The 27,993-nt window shown below is 37.5% G+C and overlaps 1 protein-coding gene and 1 long non-coding RNA gene across 9 annotated transcripts in view; both read left to right on the top strand.

Moving 5' to 3' along the window:
* The window catches only part of LOC141902857 (engulfment and cell motility protein 1-like), a 194,846-nt gene that overhangs the window by 81,243 nt on the left and 85,610 nt on the right, over positions 1–27,993 (top strand). For all 8 annotated transcript variants that reach the window (XM_074790778.1, XM_074790780.1, XM_074790777.1 and 5 more), the window contains 2 exons: positions 22,373–22,451; positions 24,811–24,864. In XM_074790778.1, coding sequence (XP_074646879.1) covers positions 22,373–22,451; positions 24,811–24,864 — 133 coding nt within the window. The remainder of the gene's footprint in view (positions 1–22,372; positions 22,452–24,810; positions 24,865–27,993) is intronic.
* Positions 16,918–17,934, top strand: LOC141902859 (uncharacterized). The gene is made up of 4 exons (XR_012618960.1): positions 16,918–17,157; positions 17,235–17,423; positions 17,512–17,614; positions 17,700–17,934. It is a non-coding gene; the product is annotated as an uncharacterized LOC141902859 (long non-coding RNA).

Genomic DNA, 27,993 nt, shown 5'->3' with positions numbered 1-27,993 from the left:
CTGCAATAATTCAGGGCTCGACCCGTAATGCATGAGATGCTGAATGTCATCAAATGAGGATGTACCACATTGGAACTAGCCATTACCTTCCAAAATATAATAGTCGTTCATGGGTTCAAGATCGCTGTAAGTGCTCGGAAAACGTATTTAATTTCTAAAATTTTCTTGGGGGAGGGCCCCCAAACCCCCCCGAAATAGCTTCGCGCCGTTTGCGCTCGCTAGTGCTGACAACTGCGCCGTCAGCTGGTTCGCGTTTGTCACTCAAGAAAAATAACCCGCGGATTTTACAGGTCGGCGTTCTCATCCCTGATAAACTATGATCCCTAAAATGAGTCAGTTGATTAATTCTATTGGTAAATCAATTTACATTGGCTACATTTCCTGAAGATTTCTGGCTCAAATCAACGTAATATGGACAGGAATGGTAGGGATTTTCCTATGGAATTTTACTTCCGCGTTCACTTGACGACTCGGATCGATGACAATGACAGCAGAGTTTATGCAATTTAAGGTGAGTATCCACTAACCAGGGAATGTTAGACATGATTTCTTGGTCTAACTGCAGTTAAGGTTACCTTCCCACTGGATGGTGCAATGATATGAGTACATATGATAGCAAATGGGTACTTGGCAAAGCAATGATCATTGTTGGCTACCTACTTGCCTAATGCCTAGCTTTTTGGGGGATATGCCTAGAATAGATTTAGGCCCTTAATGTAGTGTGTAGAGCCATTGGAAAGCTTTAGTAGTTAGTAAGGGACTGGTTAACACCTATGTATACGACTATTTATTTCGATTACTTTCTTTTCAGCTATTAATCGTGGAATGAACTGGTCACTACGGTCTTCAATTCCTTTGCTGATTCTTGCAGCTGGTGGGAATATATTTAAACCACAGTGTGCAAGTGCACGTTTCAAATTAAGCGTCTCAGATGCTGTAAGTACTTGACGTTTTGTGTAATAGTTTTTTTCTAATGTCATATTTATGATATTTGGATCAGTAATCAGTCGTGCTAGTGTACATGCAGAATTGGATTCATTGTTATTATGGGATGATAATTCACGGGCATCAAGAGTCCTACGATATACCCTTGATATGAAGCTTTTAAAAGTTTATCAGAGACTTGTTTTGGAGCAAACCGAATAGCCCTTAAAATACCAATTCCACATGGCTTAACGGTTAGTGTCTATGCTCTGCGAGACAGTAGTAATAGATGTTTCACGACAAACGCATGATTTGAATATTTATTATACTTTCTTTCACTCCTCTATTATATTACATAACTGAGTAATTCGTACATTAGATTGCTTAATTACAGGTGGAAAGAGGTCAGATGGCATGAAAATCGACTGAGGCCGACTAATTGATGCGCGCAGATAAAGCGTTGAGGTTTCAAAAGATGTCGCGAAAATGCTTGTATCATCAGGGGTAGACAAATTATCCGAAGATAAATGAAAACTCCACCTTGTTGATCGTCAGTTGATTTATCTGTAATTATTTCGTCTGGATCAATCGACACATAATTCATTTCAAAATCTGTGTTCAGTAGAATTTCTTTCAATAAAATAAGAATCTATTTGACTAATTTTTGGTTTACCTTTGTCAGCGATATGATGTTGGCGTTGAGCCAATTCATGTAAAATCGCGGTACGTTTTTTTATGTGAGCATTTGTTTCATTGGTTCTCGGCTTAAACGACGTATACTCGATGCGATTGAACACATGGCGAACCTCCGTCGATGACATGGTCAACTGAGTAAAAATTCTACGAAAAACTGTTTTTGGCGGGAAAATTCTTAGCTCTCGCGTATAAAATTGCAATTACCTCGATTGGGGGGTGTCGTCTCTACGAGCGAATGGGATTGGCTGTTTTTGGGATATACGGGGAATTCCGGCGCTACTAAAATAACTATGGGAAAGCCATAGAATGGCGAACGTTTCATTGGACTAGGTGCCGTATACGTGCAAATTTTAAATGCACATTGCTGGTGAGGATGTTATTATTTCACACATCCGCCATAGGTATTGTTTCATTTTAATACCCGGTGATTGTTTTGATTGACATTGAAGTGTAAGCGAACAATCACTTACACGAGGCTTCCACCTGTGCGCGCAGAGTGCTACACGACACACACACAAGCTCGTACAGTACACTACTCAAGGTGATGCTGTAACGCGTGCGCGTTTGACATGAAAATAGGCTGAATAATAGTAGCAGAAGATGAGCGCTGTGTTTTCTGTTTGATAAAATTTGTAATAAATTGTAATTTCTTGTGGCCTGAAAATATTAAACAGCAAACTAAAAGTATAGGTCGAGGTCTGAATATTGTAGTCGTAAATTCCAGGATTTAAAACGATCTAATAACTGATTTCTTCTGTACCGGTATTTTAACTTCCGCGGCCAACATTGGAAGAGGCTTCCATGACCCAATATTCAGCCACCCTTTGATATGTGACATCATATGAATTTTAGGCCATCCCATATTAATGGTCTGTTTGCCGTAACCCGACCGACCCGACTTCAAAGGTACCGAGTGAAAACTTTTTTTCTGGGATTCATTGAAATAAATTTTATTTTTGATAAAAAAACGGCCGACCGACCCACTGCCTACGTATGAGCTACGTATTATATATGTTTGAATTCAAGTGTGCATCGTGTGAAAACATGCCTTGTCAATGTGGCCTAATTTAAGTTTTCCAGGAAACTGGCAGTGTTCCAATAAGCTGCCATTCATTCTCATAGTGACTATATCAAAGCTGGTAATGTAAAAGCGCCACATATTCAATGTACTCTTTCATTTTTAGCCCACTTGGGACTTTAGTCCCAGCAGGCTATTGTGTTCACTTTTCGTCCGTCATCCGTCCATTCGTCCATAGACGGGATTCAGTTATTTTGGGAAGTTTTGAAGACGCTTCAAGGTAATGTCTTGATATTTGGGTTACACATGTATCTACCCTAGAAACATCTTCAGCCCAAAAACTGTCAGATTCAAGATGGCCGACTGGCAGCCATTGTTGTTCGCCAAAATCAGCACTTTTTACACATTTTTGAACTTTTTGAGGGACATTTTGAAGACGCTTTGATCAATTACCTTGATCTTTCGGATATATGTGAATTACCCAGGGCCCATCAGCATTACAAAAATTGGGTCGATCGGACTCAAGATGGCCGTCCTATGACCTTTTTAGTGCCCAAAAATGTTAATTTTGGCCCAAATTCTGAGTCCTGTAGCTTCCTACTGGTTTATCATTTCTCATTGCAATTTGTGATGGTTATTCTTTGGAAAGGGATGTTTTATACCTGAGACAGGTATTTTTCATCAGCCAATTATGACGCAATTAGCGGCCATCTTGGTGTCAGCAGTACTCGTTTGTAAGTGGGAAAAAGTTTTTCCACATTATATTGATACCTAAGCGTATTTTGTTACCACAATCATTTAGAAAGTTGTAGCTCATAACGTGTTCTATGATTGTGGTGAGTTTCAAGGTCATTGGTTTTTAGCCCACTTGGGACTTTAGTCCCAGCGGGCTATTGCGTTCACTTTTCGTCCGTCCGTAGACGGAATCCAGTTATTTTGGGAAGTATTGAAGACGCTTCAAGGTAATGTCTTGATATTTGGGTTACACATGTATCTACCCTAGACACATCTTCAGCCCAAAAACTGGCCCTGTCAGATTGAAGATGGCCGACTGGCAGCCATTGGTGTTCGCCAAATTGATCAATTACCTTGATCTTTCGGAATATGTGAATTCCCCCAGGGCCCATCAGCATAACAAAAATTGGGTCGATCGGACTCAAGATGGCCGTCCTATGACCTTTTTAGTGCCCAAAAATGTTAATTTTGGCCCAAATTCTGAGTCCTGTATCTTCCTACTGGTTTATCATTTCTCATTGATATGGTTTTATACCTGAGTTAGGTATTTTTCATCAGCCAATTATGACGCAATTGGCGGCCATCTTGGTGTCAGCAGTACTCGTTCGTAAGTGGGAAAAAGTTTTTCCACTTTATATTGATACCTAAGCGTATTTTGTTACCACAATCATTTAGAAAGTTGTAGCTCATAACGTGTTCTATGATTGTGGTGAGTTTCAAGGTCATTGGTTTTTGTATAAGGCCACCAGGGGGCGTTGAATAATGCAATATCTTAGTATTTCTATATTATATTCGTATCAATGCATATTTTGTAACCACAATCAATTGCAAAGTTATAGCTCATGACATCATCTATGATTGTGGCAAGTTTTAAGGCCATTACTTATTCTATATGGTCACCAGGGGGCGTTGAATAGTAGAATAACTTAGTATTTCCTTATTATATTGGTACCTAGGCATATTTTGTTACCATGATCAATTACAAAGTTATAGTTCGTGACATGTTCTATGATTGTGGTGAGTTCCAAGGTCATTGGGTTTTGAATATGGTCACCAGGGGGCGTTGAATAGTAGAATAACCTAGTATTTCCATATTAAAGTTAAACGAGGCATATTTTGTTATCACAATCGATCACAAAATCGTAGCTGCTGACATGTTCTATGATTGTGGTGAGTGTCAAGGTCATTGGATTCTGTATATGTCACCAGGGGGCGTTGAATATTGAAATTGTTAGATTGTTGAGCATTTGGAACCACTTCCCAAGTGGGCATGGTGTCCCTGGACCCCTAGTTAACACAGAGATGACGCTCTGGACGAAGTTATAATTTTAGAATAATTCTCGAAATGTACGCTATTAGACAAATTTCCCGTGCACAACGTAGATGTTCTTTGCGATATTGTTTCCATGTAAAAAGATAATTTTTTTGCCCAAAAATTAAGCAAAAAAAATTTTTTCTTACCTACCGACTCATCCTGAAAAGTTGAGTCGGTGTTGCGGCAAACAGACAATTATTTTGGGATGGCCTTATTTGAATATTTTTTTCATATTGTGAAAAATAATTTTTTTGGAAAATATAAAATAATTTCCCTGCCACGCCTACCTGTACTCTACAAACTTTTGGACATGGACCGTAACCAAATGTATATCTTTGGTCTTACTTGACTACAAAATAATTCTTTAAGAAAGATAAAATACAATGCAAACTTGTGGAACTTTGAAGTCACTAATTAAAAAGATTTTTCAAGCAATGCCCTTACTCCAAACAACCACTAGCTTTCAAGGTAAACCACACTTTGCCCATGGGCAATTTATTTAATATGGCCACCAGGGGGGCGTTGATTTATACAATAACTTAGTATTTTGATATTATATTCGTACCTATGATTATTTTGTTAACACAATCAATTGCAAAGTTGTAGCTCATGAAAAGGTCTGTGATTGTATTGAGTTTCAAGGTCACTGATTATTATTTATGGTCACCAGGGGGCGTTGAATAGTAAAATAACTTAGTATTTCCTTAATATATTGGTACATAAGCATATTTTGTTACCATAATCAATTGCTAAATTGTAGTTCATGACATTTTCTATGATTGTGGTGAATGTCAAGGTTATTTGGTATTGCATATGGCCACCAGGGGGCGTTGAATAGTAGAATAACTTAGTATTTTCATATTTTATTGGTACCGAGGCATATATTATTATCAAAACCAATTGCTAAATTGTAGCTGCTGACATGTTCTATGATTGTGGTGAGTTTCAAGGCCATTGGCTTTTGTATATGGTCACCAGGGGGCATTGAATATTAAAATTGTTAGATTGAGCATTTGAAACCACTTTCCAAGTGGGCATGGTGTTCCTGGACACCTAGTTTACTTTACAGTTTGGTGTGCCACTGGACCATTGGTCCTTTATTTTCATTAAGGGAACATTACACAATTAACAATAATGGCTATTTTTCCAGTAGTATACATTAAAAAGCAGTCACTCTGAAGCAGTCAACCTTATTATTTTGGTTTGTTTTCCATGGTGGCTGTTCTTATCCTGAATAATTTAGAGATTGCGTTGTACTTTCCTGTTCAAAATATCTACATCAAATGTACTGTGAAACCCTGTATGCAATGTAGTACTTCTGTGATTTGAAGATTAAAGTTTTTGAGTAGCTGAGTAGCTAAGAGCCCAATTTAAAGGCCGACTTTGAGTATGAAAGGCCCATCCCTGTCAAACATAGCAGTATCTCTGAACCCACGGAGCTGTTAAGAGCTCCGGTGGTTGATACTGGTATTTCCCTAGTATTTCTGTCAGTTAACCAATTTGGACCCTCCTTTTTGCCAGGAATATATGTAAACATGTAATATAGTCACATCTATGGCTTAAAATTTCGTTTAAGCCCTCCTTCATGCATAAATTAGCAATTTACTTATTACATTCTTCAAATTTTCAAATCTTTGAATGACAAGCTGGGAGAAGTCATCCACCTCACCACTGAGAGCACAGTGACTTGTTGTCATAAACCTTTATAAACAAAAGAGTTGCAGCTCTCTAGTGCGTAATTTTGGGGGGTTAAAAAACTTTTTACCTGAAAGTTGTATCAAACTGAAAATTTATATATCAAGTAAACTCATCAGTAACAATGTGTGAAAATTTCATCAAAATGGAACAAAAATTGAATAAATTGAAATACAGATTTTATTTTCAAATCGATTATTACTGGAGGAATTCTTATCAAAAAACATCTACAAAATGAATTCTAGTGAATTCTAATTAACTCTAATTAATTTTAAGTTCATGCTCGATCCTAGGTCCAGACGGAAAAACATTGGCTTCACATTCATGCTCGATGGTAGGTCGAGCCCCGCAGTGCGCTGTGAAATGTGTAAATTATCGTCGTTTCACCTAAAGGTTTTCATCATAGCACCTCATTAGTCGGTAGATGGCGTTTCTGTTGATTATTCGCGGTAAAGATTTTTTGTGGTTGCAATATTTTTTATTCATCACTGTGATACTGGTGTGAGCCAGATGTGTTCCAGTAAACATTATTAACAACTACCGCTTGCTAGTTGCTAGTGGGATGTGGCCTGCACTGCAAATCTCAAGTACCACCCGGTGGGTTTTGGACTTCCATTTAACTTGGCCTTTAAGTATTCATGAATTAAGCTTGTTGAAAGGGCAATATGAACAATATTGAATAGGAAGAATATCAATTTGTGTATCATTATAATGGATTTAATCCTTTGATACAGTATGGTATAGTGCTGGAATTGTGGAATTTTATGATTTTTGTTTTGTATTTGCTGTGATACGCGATTATAAAGCATTCAGCACTGGTTAGTTCAAACCATCATAAATCTTTGATTTTGTGGAAAGACAAAATGAATTAGTCCTTAAGGTTGGTCTTTGATTATATGAGAGTGGAATGAATCATATCTTCATGTCTGAAAATATGAATAAAATCATACTTTTAGGCTAATGAAATCAATACCTTTTTTCTCTGCTCTGCTGAGATTAAAAGTTGACCCGGCCGCCTATCTACCCTGTACATTACCCTGTACATTTTAATTCCCTTCTGTGGAACAAATTCAATGGAAAAACGAGCAAAAATAGTTTTTCACCTCCATCGAATGAGAATCCTAGCTTGAATCATGAAAAAATTGAAAAGCGCGAGGTTCTTTTTTGATCACAGTGTGCATGCAGAATTCGAACTTTCAAAGAATCATTTGTTTGGACATATGTATATTGCCCTATTGACTGTTCCCTCTTCCTTCAAAAAGTGATTTTATCTAACTGAGGGTATTTTTTTAAAATTTTTATTTCCTCCGAAATGATATTTCAATAGGTCTACCCCGTAAACCAAGCTATTAAAAAAAGGCCTTATGAGCTTTTTAGGCCAGCCTTAGGCTGAGCCTATTACTATACAAATGGAGTGAATTTAAATGACATGGTTTCCGGAGCAAAGGCTCTTTGACTGTGCAACTGAGCATATATTCATACAAATCATTCATTAAAGTATTATCCACTCCTATGAAGCTGAATTTTGAAAAAGGGCCTCGTTATCCTCTATGATTGGCTTAGCTGCAGAGATCAGCTGGGACCGGTTTCACAAAGCAAAATTAACTTTAATTATAACTAGGACCTAAATCATGATTAAATTTCTTTAATCATTATTAGGCCAGCCGTAGGCTGAGCCTATTACTATACAAATGGAGCGAATTTAAATGGCATGGTTTCAAGAGCAAAGGCTCTTCGAATGTGCAACTTGGCATATATTCATACAGATCATTCATTAAAGCATTATCCATTCTCCAAACTCACCGTTGCTGAATTTTGAAAGAGAGCCTCGTTGAAATTTATATGAGCTTTTTCGCGAATATCTGATCACAAAAATATTGCTTTTGAAAAGCCAATCAGAAAGCAATGACTCCTCTATGATTGGCTTAGCCGCAGAAATCAGCAGGTGTTCACGTGAACCCGTGGTATCGTCTACCGTTTTACTTCCGGGTTTTATTTTAAGATCTAAAATTGTATTTCAAGATCGATTTCTGTGAAAGCTTTTAGTTGATCTGGTTTTTGGGAGGAATATTTTTATTAGCACTACAGAAAATATCATTAACCATTGTGCAAAGTACGGGAAAAATTGCTTTTTCTCAAATCGGATAGATGACGTTGATATGCTAATCAGCCATGTGCTCAAACTACAAATTCAATCAAATTTTATTCTGAAAAAAATATCAAATCCAATTCAATTTTACTTTATGGAACAAATAAAAACATCAAATCCAATTCAATTTTGTTTTATTGAGCAAATTTCAGAAAATTCATTTCTATACCGCATTAAAATCAATAAGACCAAGGGTAAAATTTATCTGAGGTATTTGTTCCTGCCAGATCCAGTCGCTGTCAGTGCTACTTTTGTATTCTACGATTGTATTGTGTAAATTATTAGATATTGACAGTGAGCTGGGAGTGTGTTTTGACAAATTTAACCCACAGAATGCATCATCATTTGCCATTTTATGAAAAGCTGACAGGCTGGCCATAGTGCCCCTTGGGGCTCTTGTTAGTTAATTACGATTTAAATTGTGTTTCACGACAACAAATAACAAATTTAACTAATTACATAATTAGGCAACTTAATTGTAATTTAGCTGTATCAAAATGGCAGAACTTTAGACAGCCATCTGCTGTCAAAGCATCGACATCCTTCCTTATTTAGAAGAAAAGAGAAATTTACTCCTTTGGAAGTAAAAGTTTGCTCTGAAAGGTCTCAGGAACCAATGGAACAACTTAGCAAGATGTCTCTCTTAGCATGATGTTTTTAAATAGAAACTGGCCTCAGTCAGCAAAATAAATTCGTCAATTATTAAACACCGAATTCCATGGATAACATCTGCAGCTTTTGGTTTTTAATAATAAACTAATGATGATTAAATGGTTCAATTAGTGGCAGCTCAGCTGCGGACAGCCCCGCAGGGGCTGTATTGCACTGGCTTTTCACTAAAATAAAATGCTATCGATTCGAGCATCTAAATCAATATTCGCATGAATGAAGAAATCCCACACTTTGAATTTAAAATGATGCTATCAAATTTGTTATTATGAAACCACAACGTCTCTGTTGTTGACTAATGGCCATCATCAGGTGGAATGACCAGAAAAACAAGTAACAAAGCATAAGCATATAAACTCACAGGATCTAAAATAGAAGCAGTGTGTCAAAACTAACGATAAACAGACCAAGCAATAAAAACATCAAGGGGTACCGTAGAAACCACAGCAATTCTAACCAGTTCAGAGTAAAAACAAATCATGTAACCAAGTGAAGTGGACTGGAGAGGGTGGCGATAACAGAGTGACACATAGTGACATTAACCCAAATCTAATATAGAGTTGATGTGTCTGGATAATAATTGGTTATGTGGAGAAAAACCAGTATTTAAATTAGTAGATAAATTGGATTTCGACAGTTTACATATTAGGGCTGATTCCACTATGTGTCTCTTATGAATATCTTTTCAAGGATAGATAAGTTTCGAATTCTGTAAGTCAAATTGGTGATTGGTTGTAGAGACATGATTTGCTATTCCACTCTCAGGCTTTTGGTTGCGGATATCTATTTTGTGTTCTTTAATACACTGACTAAGATTACGTCCCTTTCGCCGATGTACATCATATTACAGTCTTTCCATGGTATCTTATAGACCCCGGACTCAATTAGCTCACTGTTGGGATTATTTTTTTGGTTAAAACATTAGTGAGTTTGTTATTATACTGAAAGACTAATCTATTGTCGATGGTGCTTAATGTGGATTTCAAGCGTTCCAAAGTAGGTAAATACGGGATTATAATATTCTTTTGAGCTCTGCATTTTGTGGTCAGGTCACTACGTCCAAAGTGAGAAATTCGGGCTTTGAAATAAGCTTTGTTCAAAATTTTGTCTGGATAGGCTAGTTTCTTGAGAGCAGTTTTTATATGTTTGATTTCTTTATCTAAAAACATTTGATCACAAAGACGTAGAGCTCGAAGAAATAATCCTTGGGCCATTCCAATTTTGATGTTCAAAGGAGTAAATGAGAAAAAATGAAGATAAGCTTCAGCATTAGTCGGTTTTCTATATACAGAGAATTTCAAATTTGTTTTGAAATTATGAATGAGTACATCGAGAAACGGGATGCAGTTATTTTCTTCCCACTCAAAAGTGAAATTCAAAGTAGGATATAAAGAGTTCAAATAATGTAAGAACCCATTCACATTAAAATCAGGGGAAACGAAACGAAGAATATCATCAACGTGACGGTGCCAAATGAATCAAGGCAATGAATCGAGACAATGAATCTTGATAATTGTTCAATCTATAACAATAAATTGTCTAACAAACTTCATTCTAATTCCATACACAGTGTATGTTATTCGTAAACAAAGTCATTCAGCATCAACGGTTTATGCTGTACAGAGCATGTCTATGTGAGTCACTGGGGAAAACCCGCTACCATTGAAGTTAATAACGTTTTGTGAAACACCTTACTTGATTTAATCATGACAATTTAATCATGATTAGTGATGTAATCATAATTAAGGGTTAATTATGCTTTGTGAAACTGGCCCCAGGTGTTCATGTGAACCCGCAGTATTATGTACGATTTTACTTCGGGACGTATTGTCCCCAAACCGTGTCGATTTTAAGCGAAGCAGCGGAAACAAACATGGCCACCTTTGAATTTTCAATGTTAGAAATTGTGAGAACGAGAAGATACACAATATCCGTGTATGATTATAATGAGAGAAATCCCACAATAAATTCAACCAAAACGAGAAACTTGAGTTGAAGAGTATATATATTTGCGCAACGTTTCGGCTTAAGACTATTAGCCATCATCAGGCGTACTGAGAACAGGAGAATATTACAAGATATTTATACAAGACCAAAACAATAGAAAACGGAGTGAGTGATTAAAATATTGAAAGGCAATAGATTAAAGTGATGACATAATAGCTGAAAAACGATGGTTAAGTAAGCATAGGCAAATAAGGGGCAATGTTGATTAAAGTAATTTATTAACAAAGGACACAAACTAAAGTGATTAAAACGTGAGGACAAGCTAAGGGGTAATCAGATGAAAACAAAGAGAAGGAACATGAAAGGCAATAATCAGAGAGTGAGTGGAAACAAGCAGACGATGTTCAAGGCAAAAATAATGGGGGGGAAATTAATATAACGGGGGTACAAGATAATAATTTGGAGATCAAAATGTTGTGGGGGGAGAAACCGTTATTCAAATTAACACAATTTCCTGAGTTTTCAATAATCAGAGCCGATTCCATAATGTGTCGTTTAAGGGTAGACGTGGGTCCCCAGAGGTCATACAACATATCTCAGCTTCCACTTTAGCTAGAGCAATGAAATTTGCAGAGCATACTCAGACTATAATGTGGATGCTATGGACAAAATTTCAGGTAATTCCATCAATGGTTGCCATAGTTACGGGAAATTTGTGAATACTGCTGACGCCCAATTTTAGAAAAATTATTTACCCCCCTGAAATTTATTCCTCTCATATTTATAAGACCTCATTTGATGCAAATAAGCATATTTCATAAGATAAAGGCATTTAGAATTAGAAAAAAAATTTTATTTTTGTGTCCATATACGGACACAATTTTTTTTTACATTTTGTCAAATATTTATGGACCCAAAACACAAGGATCAACAAAACCTGCTTATTTGCATACAATGATGTCTTATAAAGCAATCCTGAAAGTTTCAAATAGATATCTTTTGTAGTTTCCGCGAACGATTTTTCCAAACCCTGAAAAATGCCGTTTTGAGAAAATCGCGTGTTAAGTAGAACTAAATAAATTACCAAAATTATCTTATTTATTCATTGTTGCTACATATTCCTGCACCTTAAAATTGTTCTGTAGCATCATCTTTGTCTTCCTTTTTTCTTTTTGATAGTTTCTGCTCCAATCTGTGAGCTTTGCTGTCCTTTTGGGAGCGTTTTTGGACTCTTTTTCACGTTGCCGATCTTTCTTTGAAAGAACATGTTTTGTCCAGTTTCCCAATTGTTCTAAACCGATTACATTTAGATTATCCTGTATTGCTGCCATTCTACCTTTGTTCCACTCTATAACGGAGAGTGAAACAACTGTTTCTAATGTTGGGAGAGTAACAAATTTAGTTTTTGGTACTTTCCTCCAAAGGGTCGAATGTAGCGACTCATTTGCGTTCTGCGTGCGTTTTTTACAGCAACGCGACAACAAATCTCGATCTGTGAGTCTCGTGAACAGAGGGATGATTTTTTGGCCAACTTCATTTGGCAGATCTGGATCTATCTTCTTTTCAGACCTCACTGTTTCAGGATCTCTTTGCTGACTTATAGATATTTTGTACCAGCACCAATCCCCGCAGCGACTGTGCTTTCGATCATCTGGGCAGTTTGGTGTGACTGTGGAGTGGAAAATAATTGCCCAGATGGCATTCTGCATGTCCTCTACACTGTCATTTTCTGTGATGGCATTACGAAAATAGCTCTGCCATCTGTGCATTGGATTTTTGGTAACTTTTCCACGACCACGAATAGTTTCCTTACCGCCACTTTGTTTCGATATGTCTGTAGCTAGAGAGGTCAAACCAGAGTACATGCGCTTCTGGATGTGGTTGATGCACTCTTCTTTTACAACCGGATGACCATCACCGTACGGATTAATTTCTAAAATCTCTCAAAGAGTTTTGCTGTCCCCATCACCTGTGAATGTCGTATATCGCATTCCAGTGGCGTCGAGGGATCTACCCCACAGAGTAACTGCCATTGCAGGCTCCATATTGCCTGATGCTCCACCGTAGATTTTGCTACAATTTGTGCTGTGAATTTCCAACCAGGTTTGTTTTTCCTCGCCGGCTAGCTTTTTCCCAACAACTTGACATTCAAAGCAGTATTTAGACTTGACGTCATAATCTAAAACCAAACCAGTAATGTTGTCTATGATAAAGCCGGCGCTGTATAACGAATAATGTCCTCTCCTCATCCAGATGCCGTCAAAACTTGCACCTATGTCGACAACATTACCAGTGTCACCAAGGTCTCTATAAGCTTGCTTTACAAGCTCGTGCACGGACTCAAAATGTTCAATTACAGCCTGTGTCGATGTCTGTTGGAAAGTTTTGCTTATATGAGAATATGATTTATGATGGAGGCCGCCGACAACATTCATAACACCAAACATGGCGTTTAATTGTTCAGACCCGATTCCTATCTCTTTTGAAGCTAAAACTGTTCGCTGATTGATTTCTAACGGTGTTGAAGCTGGGTGTACGCCTTCATTTGGGATTCTCTCACTGCTCATTGATTGTTTGATTACTGTATCACAGTCATTGCAAACTAACTTCAGTAATACTGAAAATCCTTTCCGAGTACCGATTTCTATACGAGCCAGCTGATATCTTCTACATTCCGGGCAATTGACACGAGTGGCAGCCAATATTTTATTCAAAACACTCACTTGTGCAATAATAAACTCATTTTCACCAACAGGGACGTCTCCTTGTTCTTCTAGTTGTGGATTGTAAGGTGCTGGTTGAGACTCATTCAATAAATTGGGTGCGTTACGAAATAAATCGAATTTTTTTCTTGTTGCACCGATCGCCTCTTGTTCTGGCTCGGGTTAGGGTTATTCTCCACTGTAGGCCTGTTGTTACCGCTCACAACTCCCGTGCTTGTACTGGGCTGTGGTTCACTAAGGGGAAAATCAACATTTTCAACAAAATTCATGCATATTTCGCCGTCTGGTAACTCACTTGCTTTCGGCTTTCTCCCGCGCGTTTCGTTACTCCGACGCCGTTTTCCACTCTTATATTTATTCTTCGAACGATTTTTACTTAGCGGCATTTTATAATTGATGAATGATTCGTTTTGATGATATTTTACAGTAATTTTAGTTGATAATGTTTATACTTCCGGGTTCAGAATACAGTACGTTGCTAATCACGTGACTCGTGAATAGCGCACTGCGACTGTGCAAACCTACGAATGACAAATAAGGAGATCGTTGGAACGATGACGTCAATGCTAATGAGCGGCTGCCGTATAAGGAAATCCTCGGCAGTCTAGATGCTACTTAATAATCGGAGTTTCACGGAAACTACCGATGATTTCCTAATATGGAAAACGTAAACAGAATCAGCTGACTTTTCTGCGTCTTCTCGTACCGGTTTGATGGCACTGAACGATGATTTTAGGGCCGTATCCAGGGCTCAAAATTGAGCCTTTTTGGACACAATAAGCTTATCATTTGCAGCAGATGATAAGACAATACAAATAAAAATCTATTTCTTGTAAAAAGCAGACTTTATTCCACAAAAACTAAGCTTTATTCATGTCAATAACAGTTTATAGAACCCGGAAATGACCTTATGTCAAAACCGAAAATTTTTACGAAAACTACCATATCGGGACCCGCGTCTACCCTTAATCTTTTCCGGACAGGGGAAAATTATGGAAGCATTTTCAAAATCAAAATTGTGGCTGGTTTCGTATACGTGATTAGCAACACCACTTTCAGGTTTAAAATTCTTAACATCATTCCCATGTTCACGGATGCGTTTATGTAAATCGTGCCCGGTTTCACCAATATATATTTTGTTACAAACTTTTCAGGGAACTTGATATACACCAATGTTCAGGGGTTCAATTTTGGGGGAGTTATGAGTAAGATTATGACTAAGTTTGTTGTTATAAGTAAAATTGAGTTTGTTTAAAGGCTGGCTTATGTCGACAAGCAACGCGACGCCTACCGACTCCTACCGACGCAACTGAGAGCAACCGCGATCGCAGCCCGGCTTATATCGACTGCGCTCCGATTCGCAGCAACTGAGGCCGACTAGCGGGATACGGGACCCTTCCAGTTGCTTCCCTGCTTATGTCGGTTGCGATTTCCAGCAACTGCAACGGTTCAAATGGTCACGTGATAAGAATTTTGTGGATAAATTTTAATTACCGGGTATTGGGAAATATATTTCTATTATAAAGCTATTTCTTTAAGATCTTAATCTTTCTGATTCGGTTTTGAATACAATGTGCTATCGACATTATATAAAGATGGCCGCTCACACCATAATTTTGCCAACTTCGTTTCTAGATCTTCGGTCTAGTCATCTGCCGGGCTGAAGGTTTGGTTTACATTTTGAACTACTTGAATTTGAAAGTTCATGACTAATGACGCTAACTAGCGGTGATGTTTTGTACTATGTATATGCGGTCTCCTATTGGCTGGAACCCCTGCGCTCAGTTCCGTCGCGTCGCAGATGAGCTTATGTCGGTTGCGATCGAAAGCAACTGTCCGCCTACCGTAGGCCAGAGTAGAACATGGGCAACTAGCCGGATACGGCTTGCAACGAGTCGGTAGGCGTCGGGTTGCTGTCGCAAGTCGGCTCATGTCGAACCGATAGAGCAGCAACTAGCAGCCTCTCGTAGGTCGCTAGTTGCTGCTAATCGGCGATAAACCCAGTTGCGTCGGTAGGCGTTGCGTTGCTTGTCGACATAAGCCAGCCTTAAGAGATGGAGGGGAGTTTTAGATTTTTCCAGAAAAGAAACAAGAGGTACAATAATAGGCTGTTTATGCACGCGGGTCCCTTGAGAATGACAGAAATGTGAACGACTGGCTCTCAAGAGAGCTTTATTCAAAATGTCTTCGGGGTACGCTAATTTATTAAGAGAAGTCTTGATCTGGGTTAATTCATCATCCAAAAAAAGGGGGTCACAAATCCTTAACGCAGGAAGGAATAAGCCTGGCAACACTAAGTTCAATGTTATGAGCAGTGAAGGAGAAATAATGCAGGTATGATCCAGAATGGGTTGGTTTCCTATAAACTGAGAATTTTAAACAAGACAAACAATTGTGAATATAAACATCAAGGAAAGGAATTTTTCCATCAACTTCCTATTCAAATGTGAAGTTCAAAGAGGGATAAAAAGAGTTAATAAATGTGAGAAATTGATCAATATCAAAGTCAAAAGGTATAAGGGCAAGAATATCGTCAACGTATCGTAACCAAAGTTTAGGGGGAGTATCTGTGTAAAGAGGTAGTAATTCGGTTTCAACGTGTTCCTGGAATAGATTAGCTAGAATGGGACTAAGCGGGTTCCGCATAGCCATGCCAAAAACCTGTTCGAAATATGAATTGTTGAAACTAAAGAAGGAGTTCTGAGTGCAAAGTTCAATTAGTTCGATAATACAGTCAGAAGGAATGTCAAAATTAAATTCCAGGGAAGGAAGTTTACGTTTGAGAAAATCCAGGGTAGGCCTAAGGGGAACATTGGTAAAAAGAGAACTAGCATCAAAGGTAATGAATTTATCGTTACCAGGAATAATGTGTTTTAACCGTTCTAATAAATCTTGGTTGTGTCGTAAATGCGAGGGGGAGAAAGAACCAAGAGCCGGGGATAATTGTTTAGCCAGAAATTTGGATAAGCGATAAGAGGGCAATTACAATTAGATACAATGGGGCGCAGCGGAACATCTTTCTTATGGATTTTAGGGAGCCCATAGATATAAAGTAGGGAGGGTAAACGTGATTGAAATTTCGAAAGAATATCTTTCGAGTCCGGAAACCGTTGGATAATACCAGAAAGATTCTTATTAATTGAAGCTTGCATACGTGAGAGAGTCCCAGAAAATGAGGATCTCTGTCCCTCAAATCCATTTTCAAGGGTTGGCAGCTCTGCTCCATGGACCGCTTAAAAGTTGATTTTTACATCAATGAAGAAAGAAACTCGACTAAAACTATCAGGTAACGCTTCAGCGGGCACCTGTACTGTGTGTGGCCTCGAAAATATCGACATACAATTCAGGATGTCTCCGTTACAGCGCCGTCAAAACCTACGCTACTCAAAAGGAACGGTCGTCAATTGACAACATTAACAACTGAACTGAACCAGCCATACTACAGTGGCTACGGCACCGGCAATTTGTTTGTTCACTTAAGATGACTGATTGATTATTCTGAATGTGACTGGACATTAGCAGTCAATTCAGTGTGGTGAAAATATACGACAGGTAACTTCACTTACTTCACTTCAATGTCTTTTAAAATTTGTGAACAGTAAGTACTTATTATAAATATTCTGTTGATTGTCTATTGTAGGTGTGTGTTCTGATGATGATTTACTGTGATACAACTCTGGATTTCTTAAGAATTAGATGTTATGTGTATCAAATTAAATGAGCTCAACTTGTTATGTATCATGGTAAGTTTGAAAAACGGATGAGACATGAATTGAAAAGTCAATCCAGGTTTAAATTTTAGTGATATGTATATTGGTTTAATTTCAGAAAGTAATGTCAATCACGAATCAAAGAGAATAACAGATTCAGCACTAATCGTCATGAAATGAGATTCGAAATAACGGTGCAACTCCTTGATTCTGATACAGTGATGAGGTTTATAGAGCTACACGAGGGAGCATGCAATTGGAATTATGATTGGCTTTAGGCCGAAAAAAACTGTCATAAAATACATAACATGTCGTCCTCTAGTCAGGGTCTCTGTACATTGAATAAGATTTTGTACTAGAAGTGGACAATAAATATAGAATTGCCAGTTAAAAAGAGTTTGTCGAGTTTGTTTTTAGCTCTGCTGTGACCAAAGCTAATGATTTAATTATTGGAAAGCTTGTATTGGAAAGTTTGTAGCTAGTCTCTCCTCTATATGTTTCACTAATCCATCTACATACTTGTTCAGCGTATCTTCAAGTGTCGTTCTGTAGAAATCTGCCAGTTCTAATTCAAGACCATTATTTGACAATCTTCCAGTGTCTTTTCTGAGATCTTGTTCTCAATCATGATTTGGTTTCAGATTTGTAGCTAACTCGCTTAACCCTTACAATACCACTACCGTATGGCATACGGTACAATAATTGGCAAGCTAGCATACCCGTACTGTATGTGATACGGTATCACTAAACCCTTTTTCTAGAAGGGCATATCTATCAGTATCAGCTGGTGCTGCCATCTGCATAAAATCCAAGATGGCAACAGCCAGGAAAAAACAATTTGGCTGAATGAAACGGTTCAGCAGCTCGTATATGATGCTGACAGTGATGCTGGTGCCTTGGAATTTGGTAGTGAACAAATTGAGAGTGACAACGAATATGACAGCAGCAGTTTAGATGATGAGCCTTAGTCAGAAAATAGGTTTATAGTGCCGGCAATGATTTTGATGATGAAAATGAAATCAGTGACAATTTTTTAGACCCTATTGATACAGTTGTCATGGCAAGGGACACCAACAACAATAATGAAGAATCAGAAACTGTCCATCCCCAAGGTCACATATATCCAAATAATTTGTCTTATTTGTAAGCCCAATGGTTATCAACACCATGGTATGCAATGTATTAGTGTCAAATACATAGGTAACAATTTTATGAGGCCTGAAATTATACCCCAATGAAACCCCTTACATCCGGCCTTCCGACATATCAGTGGAGAAGTTGGTAAATGAGTGGAAAAATAAATTTTTTTGTTGTTCTATTACTTTGAAATTTTTACTATGTAAAGTAAGGATATATGGCATACAATTTCAGTTGGAATTGAATAGATCAGTGCATTTTGCTGGGAGACAGAGCAGTTTATCTGAAACTTTTTCGTGAATTTTTTTTATGGCGGCCATCTTGGAGTATGTGACCTTGACCTCAAGTTCACTTATATCCAAATTATTTATGTCTACATTGTTGGCCCAAAAGTTATCAACAACATGCTTTATGAATTTTCTGTGTCACTTACCTTGGTAACTATTCTATGAAGTTTCAAATATACCCCTATAAACCCCTAAATTCCCTCCGGTACAGCAGCGGAGACACTATGTGGTATTGAAAGGGTAAATTGATCTTTTGTATGCTCTATTGCCGGATTGACATGTTAAAAGTTAAGAGTACCAGCTTGGAATCATCTACTTAATGCATTTAGACATGCCAATACAGCGTGCAGAATATACATTGCTCCAAGAAACTTTACACTGTTCATTCTTTTGAAGAGTGCTAACGCTGGTGGATCGGTATCTTTCAGCTGCATAAGAGTTGAAACAATAGGTACAAAGTTCTATTTAGCAGATGAGACTGATTTACCCATACTGAGCCATCTGGTACATCAACTTTTCATAGTTTTCTTTGATTTTCCTTTTAGTTTCCGAGATTTTCCAGTGTACGCAATACCACTTCTGTCAATACATTGACAATGTAACTTTGAACAGCAGGCAACTCTCTTTGTACTATTCTAAAAAATGTCTATAGAATTCTTAGATCCTCTTCAACTTGTTTGATATATATAATCTAGTCATTGCTAGAATTTACAGCTAGCGCTAACCTGTGTGCAAGGTCATCATAACCACAACAACATCATAAATGGCCCCATACCAGCAAGCTTTTCACGCTGCGTTTCTTTTAAACGAAAACGAAAAATATATCTAGACCATCTTTTTCAAGCTCAGACACAAACAATCCTGATAGATAAAAACCTTTTATTTACAAATTAAAAGAAATCTAAGATCGAGAATTTATTTATTGAAACGATCAAGGTTTCACTCACTCACCTATTTACTCAATTAACCAGTTCTCCTCTGTATATATACCCCTGTTTTAGTCAATATCTCACACCTAACGATTATCTCTAGTATGAGATCGAAACGTCGTGTTCTTAAATTTTAGATTGTTTCAATAAATAAATTCTCAATTTTAGATTTCTTTCAATTTGTAAATAGTGGGTTTTTATCTTATCATCTGTTCACCACGTTTGAGTGTGGTTATCGTACCACAAACAATCCTCTTCGATGACGTTTCGTACTCGGCTGCTTTATCTCCTCTAATTTCCGTTTTTTGGCAGAATCAACATGACTTATTCGAGGCATTATTTATAAAAATAAAAGTAGTACGTGCATGCTGTTTTCTAAATTGTGATAGCGACCTGGCATGGCAGGCGTGTGTAGCCCTGTGAGCAATCGGGCCAAAATGCAAACTATTGATGGAGAAACAACGGTAATATAAATGATTAGTGAATCAAGACTTATTATTCATTCTTAAATACGATAATTCTGCAAGGACCGTAGTTGTATAATCATTGGAAGTAAACATCCTCAAATCATATTCAGATATTTTGTAACGCTTGCTGGCTGCGCACTGTACTCTCTCGCGTCGGGCTTTCCACTTCGCGTACCGCACTCGAGCCATTCGAACAGCGGGTTTTCCGAGCGTTAAACCACATTCGGAGATTTTTTTAGAATATTTAATATTCATATTTCAAATTTTTGACAAATACGATAATTCTGCAAGTAGCGTAGTTGTTTAACATTGAAACATCTTCGAATGGTTTCGATTCTAGATTCTTTTCGTAACATTGCTAACCTTTGCGCTCAAGCGATTGAGGCTTTCACACTCGCAGTTACTGTTCGAGCGCGAGAACGTGTTTCACACAATCGAAAGACTCGCGCAAAACCGAATGCTCATGCAACTTACCCTTCGTGCAAAGCATTGAAACGATGCCCATTTTATAGCTCAGCACTTACCTGCTTTATTGGACTTTACTGGATGATTGGATCTGTTGAGAAGGGTTATTCATGATGGGGGAAGTGGTTTAAGTCTTGAGGAAAAGTCGGAAGTTGATATCGTAGCACACTCAATACTAACAGACCTAAAACAGACCTTATTTTAGCCTAAAATAGCTTTCATCTTTAACTCTTTGCCTGCCAAAACGTGCTGGTACGTTCGATATTTCCCATCCCTGCCTGCCAAAACTGTGCTGGTATGGTTGACTAGTTTCTTTAACTCTGACGATAGATGGGGAATTCATCGCACAACTCCAGTTAGTTTTATGCCTCTTACTACTAAAAACGATTATCATCAGTCATTCTATGCAGTGTGTTAGTTATATCATCTATTGAAATGGGGGCTGAACACGCATGAATGGGCATATTTTCTGCAAGATACCTCCTCTGCACTTGTGATTGCTACAGATTGTATCACTGTTAGAAGAAATGCTGCTGATTTTACCTGGAAAAGCAAGACCAAAGGAACAAAATAAAACTAAGTTGATGAAAGTATTATCTCTTCTAGTTTTTGTTTTAAAAATCTCTGAAAAACACGGAACTCCTGACGAAGAGTAGCATTTCCTGAAAAATGGCTGGCAGCGAGTAAATGATAGATAATGTTATGCAATACATAATAATCATTTTTGAGAAATTTTAGCTGTAATGAGTGATGGATTACTGAAATATAAATGATTGAAAGTGTATAAATATGTAGGAATTTTCATGTAGTTCATTGGATACCCATGTAGATTGTGCTAATGATGACGTAATTGGGGCTACAAGCTGAATTCAGCTTGTGTGAACTCCTAGCTCCATATTGATTTTCATGGTATTCAAAGTTCTGTCTCTTTAAGTAAAGGCGTGGAAAACTCCGCTGACACTTAAAATCTCATCTTAATAGTCGTGTTTACCTCGTCAGCCATCGCACTATTGCACAGAATTGCATGACATCTACATTTAGAATCTGTGTTCATGCGCTTCAGTTCATTCTACAAGGCATACGTTATCAATGAATTAGATTAAAGCATGCACTGTGTGCTCATCTTGAGTGATTGATAGCAAGATCATAGATAGGGGCTCGTCTGTACCTTCAACTATGTGTACATCTCCAGGTGATTTTGATATCAGAATCCTCCTTTTTCATTGACTTTTGACGTCAACAATGAACAAACCAAACTTATTGGGCCTTTGATGCACCAAAAATGCATGGAAATAATAAAAGTTTTATGGGCAGGTCTCCCTAATGGCTTCACATTTTCGCTACTTGCAACTAGTGAATAATCGACTAATATATCTGTAAATTTAAATGCCTCTGTTTTCATCCCTGAATACGACAAATTCCATAATCCGCATAAGTCTATCCTTAAATATTCTATATTTTAGGTGTTAAATGAGTTATTTATAATCATGATTTGATTAATTTCAGTGCTAATCAAGATATCCAAAAAAGTTCGATTGGTCTTATCAATGCCATGTTCATGATGGCTCCACAAAGTCGAAAAAAGGTAATGTTTCAAATCTATGATGTCTGCTATCTGAAGGTGATACTGTAACACGTGCACGTGCGCGCGGAGTGCTACACGACACACGCACAAGCTCGTACAGTACACTACTAAAGGTGATGCTGTAACGCGTGCACGTTTGACATGAAAATAGGCTGAATAATCGTAGCAGAAGATGAGCGCTGTGCTTTCTGTTTGATAGAATTTGTAATAGATTGTAATATAAATTCTCTAACAAACTTTGTAGACAGTGTGTGTAAAAATGAAATTGTTCAGCATCCAGGTTTGCACTGCACGTGGAGTGTGTCTATTTGAGTTTTCTATTTTGTCATTAGTCAAAGTTGGAAAATGGGCCTCAAATGCGCCAAAAACCCCTTGAAATTTCAGATTTCAAAGGTACCGAGTGAAAAGACCCACTGCCGACGTATGAGCTATGTATGTTTGAATTCAAGTGTGCATCGTGTGAAAACATGCCTTGACATGTGGCCTAATTTAAGTTTTCCAGGAAACTGGCAGTGTTCCAATAAGCTGCCATTCATTCTCATAGTGACTATATTAAAGCTGGTAACGTAAAAGCGCGCACATATTCAATGTACTGTTTCATTTTTAACACAGAGCTATGACGCTCTGGTCGAAGTTATAATTTTAGAATAATTCTTGAAATCTACGCTATTAGACAAATTTCCCGTGCACAACGTAGATGATTTTTGGGATATTGTTTCCATGTAAAAAGGGTGATACATTTTTTTTTGCCCAAAAATTTTGCAAAATAAATTTCTACCTACCGACTCATCCTGAAAAGTTGAGTCGGTGTTACGGCAAACAGACAATTATTTTGGGATGGCCTTATTTGAATATTTTTTTCATATTGTGAAACATATTTTTTTTTTTAATATAAAATAGTTTCCCTGCCGCGCCTACCTGTACCCTACAAAATTTTGGAAGTGGACTGTAACCAAATGTATATCTTTGGTCTTATTTGACTTCAAAATAATTCTTTGAGAAAGATAAAATATAACATAAACTTGTGGAACTTTGAAGTCACGAATTAAAAAGATTTTTCAAGCAATGCCCTTATTCCAAACAACCTCTAGATTTTCAAGGTAAACTACACTTTGCCCATGGGCAATTTATTATCTAATTCAAGAAATATGAAATCTTCGAATTAGAGTAGATGCATAATAACATCTTCATGAATCATAAATTGTAAGGGGCAATGAACTGATAAGATTTAGAATAAAAGACGACTATTAATTGAAGCGTTTGTTCAGCATCACTAATATTAGAAGGATTAGGGTAACAAACTCTTGTTTGCGCAGCCATACAGACTCAGCTGACAATGAAGTGGCGCGCGTTTGTGTATACATGTTACTTTCGTTTTACGTTGTGTAGACGGCATATCGAGTCGTGAAAATCGTCTTGACTTTTGCTATCGCATATGAGACTCTCTTCCTTTGGTACAAAATAACTTCCGAACTAGGCTTAGCTTCTCTTTGGAACTTTCAAAACATTCGATGCAGTAATAAATCTGACTTTATTGAATTTCATTGAATGCATTGCTTATTTATTAATCTAGTAATGTGTTGTTGGGACTACATTTTGTTTTGGAAGAATACATGTGCTGCCTCGTATGTGCGGGTTACACAGACTCGCTGCTTTGTGGTGTATTGATCTCTGCGTGAACAGAGCGCCTCGTGTGTGGCCTAGTTAAAATTTTCCAGGAAACTGCTAATGATTCAACTGCCAGGGTTTGTCATGGGTGGCCGTGAAAAGACAAGAATTTTATAGAAGGACAGTGAAATTGGGAAAGGGGGAACTTAATCTTGAAATTGTTCTATTTACCAATATAAATTCTCTAACAAACTTCGTAGACAGTGTGTGTAAAAAATGAAATTGTTCAGCATCCAGGTTTGCACTGCACGTGGAGTGTGTCTATTTGAGTCATCTATTTTGTCATTAGTCAATGCTGGAAAATGGGCCTGAAATGCGCCAAAAACCCCTTGAAATTTCAGATTTTCTTGGGGGGCCTAATCCCACTTAAGGGGCTTCTCACCTTCGATGCTTGTAACTGCTGGCTAAGCCAGCAGTTTGCCTAATAGTTTTACTTATTTCCGCGTTTTTTCAATCCACTCGTCCCTGCCATGTAAAGAAATTTAGTTATTCTTTTATCAGTTTTGTCATCCATATTTTTTAATGCACAACTTTAATTGGTAATGGCAACTTATTGATTTTCAAGATCGCAGAGACAGCCTTTGAATTGGCCTAGGGCCTATGGACTAATGGACTAGATTCTCTAATAGTCCCCTGGTAAGTTAACCATATTAGTTGACTCTTAAAGTTGCTCGTTTTGCACCACTTTCAGGCTATGGCAGCAACTCTTCAGGCAAAGTCAACACTGAGGAATATCATTCAGAATGTAAGTACAAAAGAATATGAGGCTGATATTTTTGCCACCTGGATTTTATATAAGTAATCGACGCCAATGGGCAATAAATACAGCCAGGTTCACAGAAGCAGAAACTATAAGCCGGGATATTTTTCTTACTCATTGTTATTACATGTGAAGTTTGTTTTTCAAGACCAAAATTTTGCTTTTTTGTGCAAATAGGGTTTCTGCTGCTCTCGCAGAAACCCTCTTGTTATTCTCAGACCTGCTGACCCCACGGAATTTCCGTATTTGCTAAAATGAAATTGTTTTTCTTTTAAAAACGATTATTTTCCTGACTTTATTGATAGATATTTTCATCCTTGGGGAAACCCACTACATAACCTTTCATCACAGTGGCAGCACCTGCTGATACCTTTTCCATAATACTAAGTAGATTCAATCCCGGGAAAAGATCGGTATTGCTAAATTAAATGCCACATTTTGAACAAACATACTGTCTGTTAATTAAAACCGCTTGAGGTTTTTATCCTTCCGATCCTCAGATTTAGGTTCTCATTGACCGGAGGAACAATGAAAAATTTAAAAAGTAAAGAATATTCAATTATATTTTTTTGATTAATTCTGTTTTCTGATACTACTGATACTCAAAAGGAAACTACTGGTTTTATGATATAAAACCATTGATGCTTAATTGGAAACTATTGACAGACAAATATTCATTAAAACTACTGATGTGAGCTTATTTTTACTGAAATAAATATGCAATACTACTTTTGGGCTAAGCACGTCTGTTTTCTGTTGATCACTGAGTTCAGCTACACCCATTTCTACCATGGCCTCAACCTATGTTTTCATGATATCTCTCTTAACTGTATTCACTCGATATGGGGCCTGTTTAACTGGTGTAGCGTCACCCACATGCAGATCATGAGTTATCCATCTGGTTTCACCTGGAGAATCTGTGAACAAATGTTTAAATTCATTAATTGTTTCTCAATTATTTCTTTTAATTAGGTTCTAAATGCGATAACTTTTCATCTAATAACTTAAATTCACTCGAATTGTCAAAAGTAGGAGGAACCACCAAATTGTTCAATTCCAGCACATTATGAATTGGTTCCCTAATCAACGAAGAAACAACTTTCGGATTCCAAACATCACTTTTAGTCACATCTTCTTTACTTATATATGGTTTCATTATATTTATATGACACATTTGCGTGTCTTTCCTTCTATCAGGAGTTTCTACTATATAATCAACATAAATAATCTTTTGCTTTAACTACGTAGAAATGTGCTGAAAATTGCATGTCGATGCGCGGCGTAGTTTGCAGTATTTACTGTGGAGCTGTAATGATGGCGCCCTCGTTATAGAAACATGTGGAGCTCACCAAAATCAACGAAGCCGTTAATCTTTAGATAAAGGATATTCTCTTAAAAACGATTTGTTAGAAAATATTAGAACTTACGTTAATTATGCATACGCCCGGGATTATCTTGACCAAAAAAAAAAACGTTTGTATCAATATGTGGACGAATTTCAAACAATTCTAATCCGCATTAAAAAACACCATACAGTTCGATCCATATTGTGTAGTATATAGTTGAATTCGAACGCTATATTAGCTGCAGCTTACTCGCTACAATTTTGCCTCTGCGCGGGATTCGTCTTGTAGACCTCTGCATCTCTTTTGCGCTACTGCTTGACGCTAAGGCTTATGATAAGACGGGTACGTAGCTGGGTGGCCGCGATCTTCGCACTTCCTCGTACAGCGTGGCATAAACTGCATTGCCGTGAGAATGATACTACGAGGGAAGGTGCACTGTCGCTTCTGTCTGGCAAATAAATATCGCTCACACATTCATATTGTTCATGTCGAACTGATCTACTGTAGTTTGAGAATAGATAGAGAATTCATTAGAATGTTGAATTTGTTACTAACCCGACCTCACAGAAAGAATCTTTGTAGTTGTAAAATGTTTATCGGTTCATTTCTAAAACTGCCGGGTCTGTTATAGTAAAATATCATTGATCATGGTTTAAAAAAATAATGTACAGGGTAGAGGTGGCCGGCTGTGTCAACTTTTAAGCTCAGCAATGAGTGGAGAGACAAAGTATCAATTTTTTAGCCTAAGGTCTTGGCTTTGAATCCTGTTATCCGGACAGAGTTTGTATGGAACTTAGAATACTTTCTCATCTCCCGATACAGCCAGATTTGATTTCAGCTTAAGCAACAAAAATATAAATATGACATCTGAGATGCTTTTGATTTAATGAAACCTTGTAATTTATTAGGAGGCTTATAATCTATAATGATTATATCTATTTCATTTCAAAATCCATTAGTCCTACTTAAAATGTGTTACGTATTTACCTTCTCTTCCTTGTATAAACAACTGTTTGTCATTTAGAATCTAATTACCTTATACTTTTATAACATGCATTTCCAGGGTTCGTAGCGATCCTGGAAAGTGCTTAATAGTGCTTGAATCACAAAATGCGTTTTCAAGGCCTTGAAAATGCTTGAATTTTCAAAATTTCAGTAAAAATCATTGGAAGTCCTTGAATTTTTAATGTTGTCCAAATTTTGTCAATTAGTTTGTTGTATTGACTTCAATACGCCCGCACACTGCCAACCACGTGTGAGAGTGCTGTGACTCTGTACTGTCAGCATGCTATAGACTCGTATACACTGCTGACTTGTGTATATATACAGTACAAATGTTTTAGGCACGTGGCTCACTGCTGACAATGCATATACAAATCTATTAGTAGACACGTGGCGGCACTACCGCTATCGCGCGCCGCGTATATACAAATGCCGTTGTGATGAAATAAACAAACAAAATACTTCAAAATAATTCTAAATAGATTATTGGTAATAAATAATGACCTCAAATTAATATAAAGACCGTTCTTGATTTTGACGATCTTTGGAGCATTAACTATCGAAAAGTGATTTTTTATGTCAGGGTATCCCAAGCTGATCATGATTAAGCGTTAAGCTGTTATCATTTAGACGTTTAAGCCGGTCATCGAAATTTGTTGGATTCAAAATTAGATAGGCCAGTATGGGAAAGTGCCATTTCTCTGACGCCTGGTTGGTGCATGAATCATACAAAAGTTGGATTCAACGCAGACCAATTTCAACAGAA

The sequence above is a fragment of the Tubulanus polymorphus genome, chromosome 3, assembly GCF_964204645.1.
Source record: "Tubulanus polymorphus chromosome 3, tnTubPoly1.2, whole genome shotgun sequence".
NCBI classification, from domain to species: domain Eukaryota; kingdom Metazoa; phylum Nemertea; class Palaeonemertea; order Tubulaniformes; family Tubulanidae; genus Tubulanus; species Tubulanus polymorphus.
This window is presented reverse-complemented; position numbering and strand designations above follow the sequence as displayed.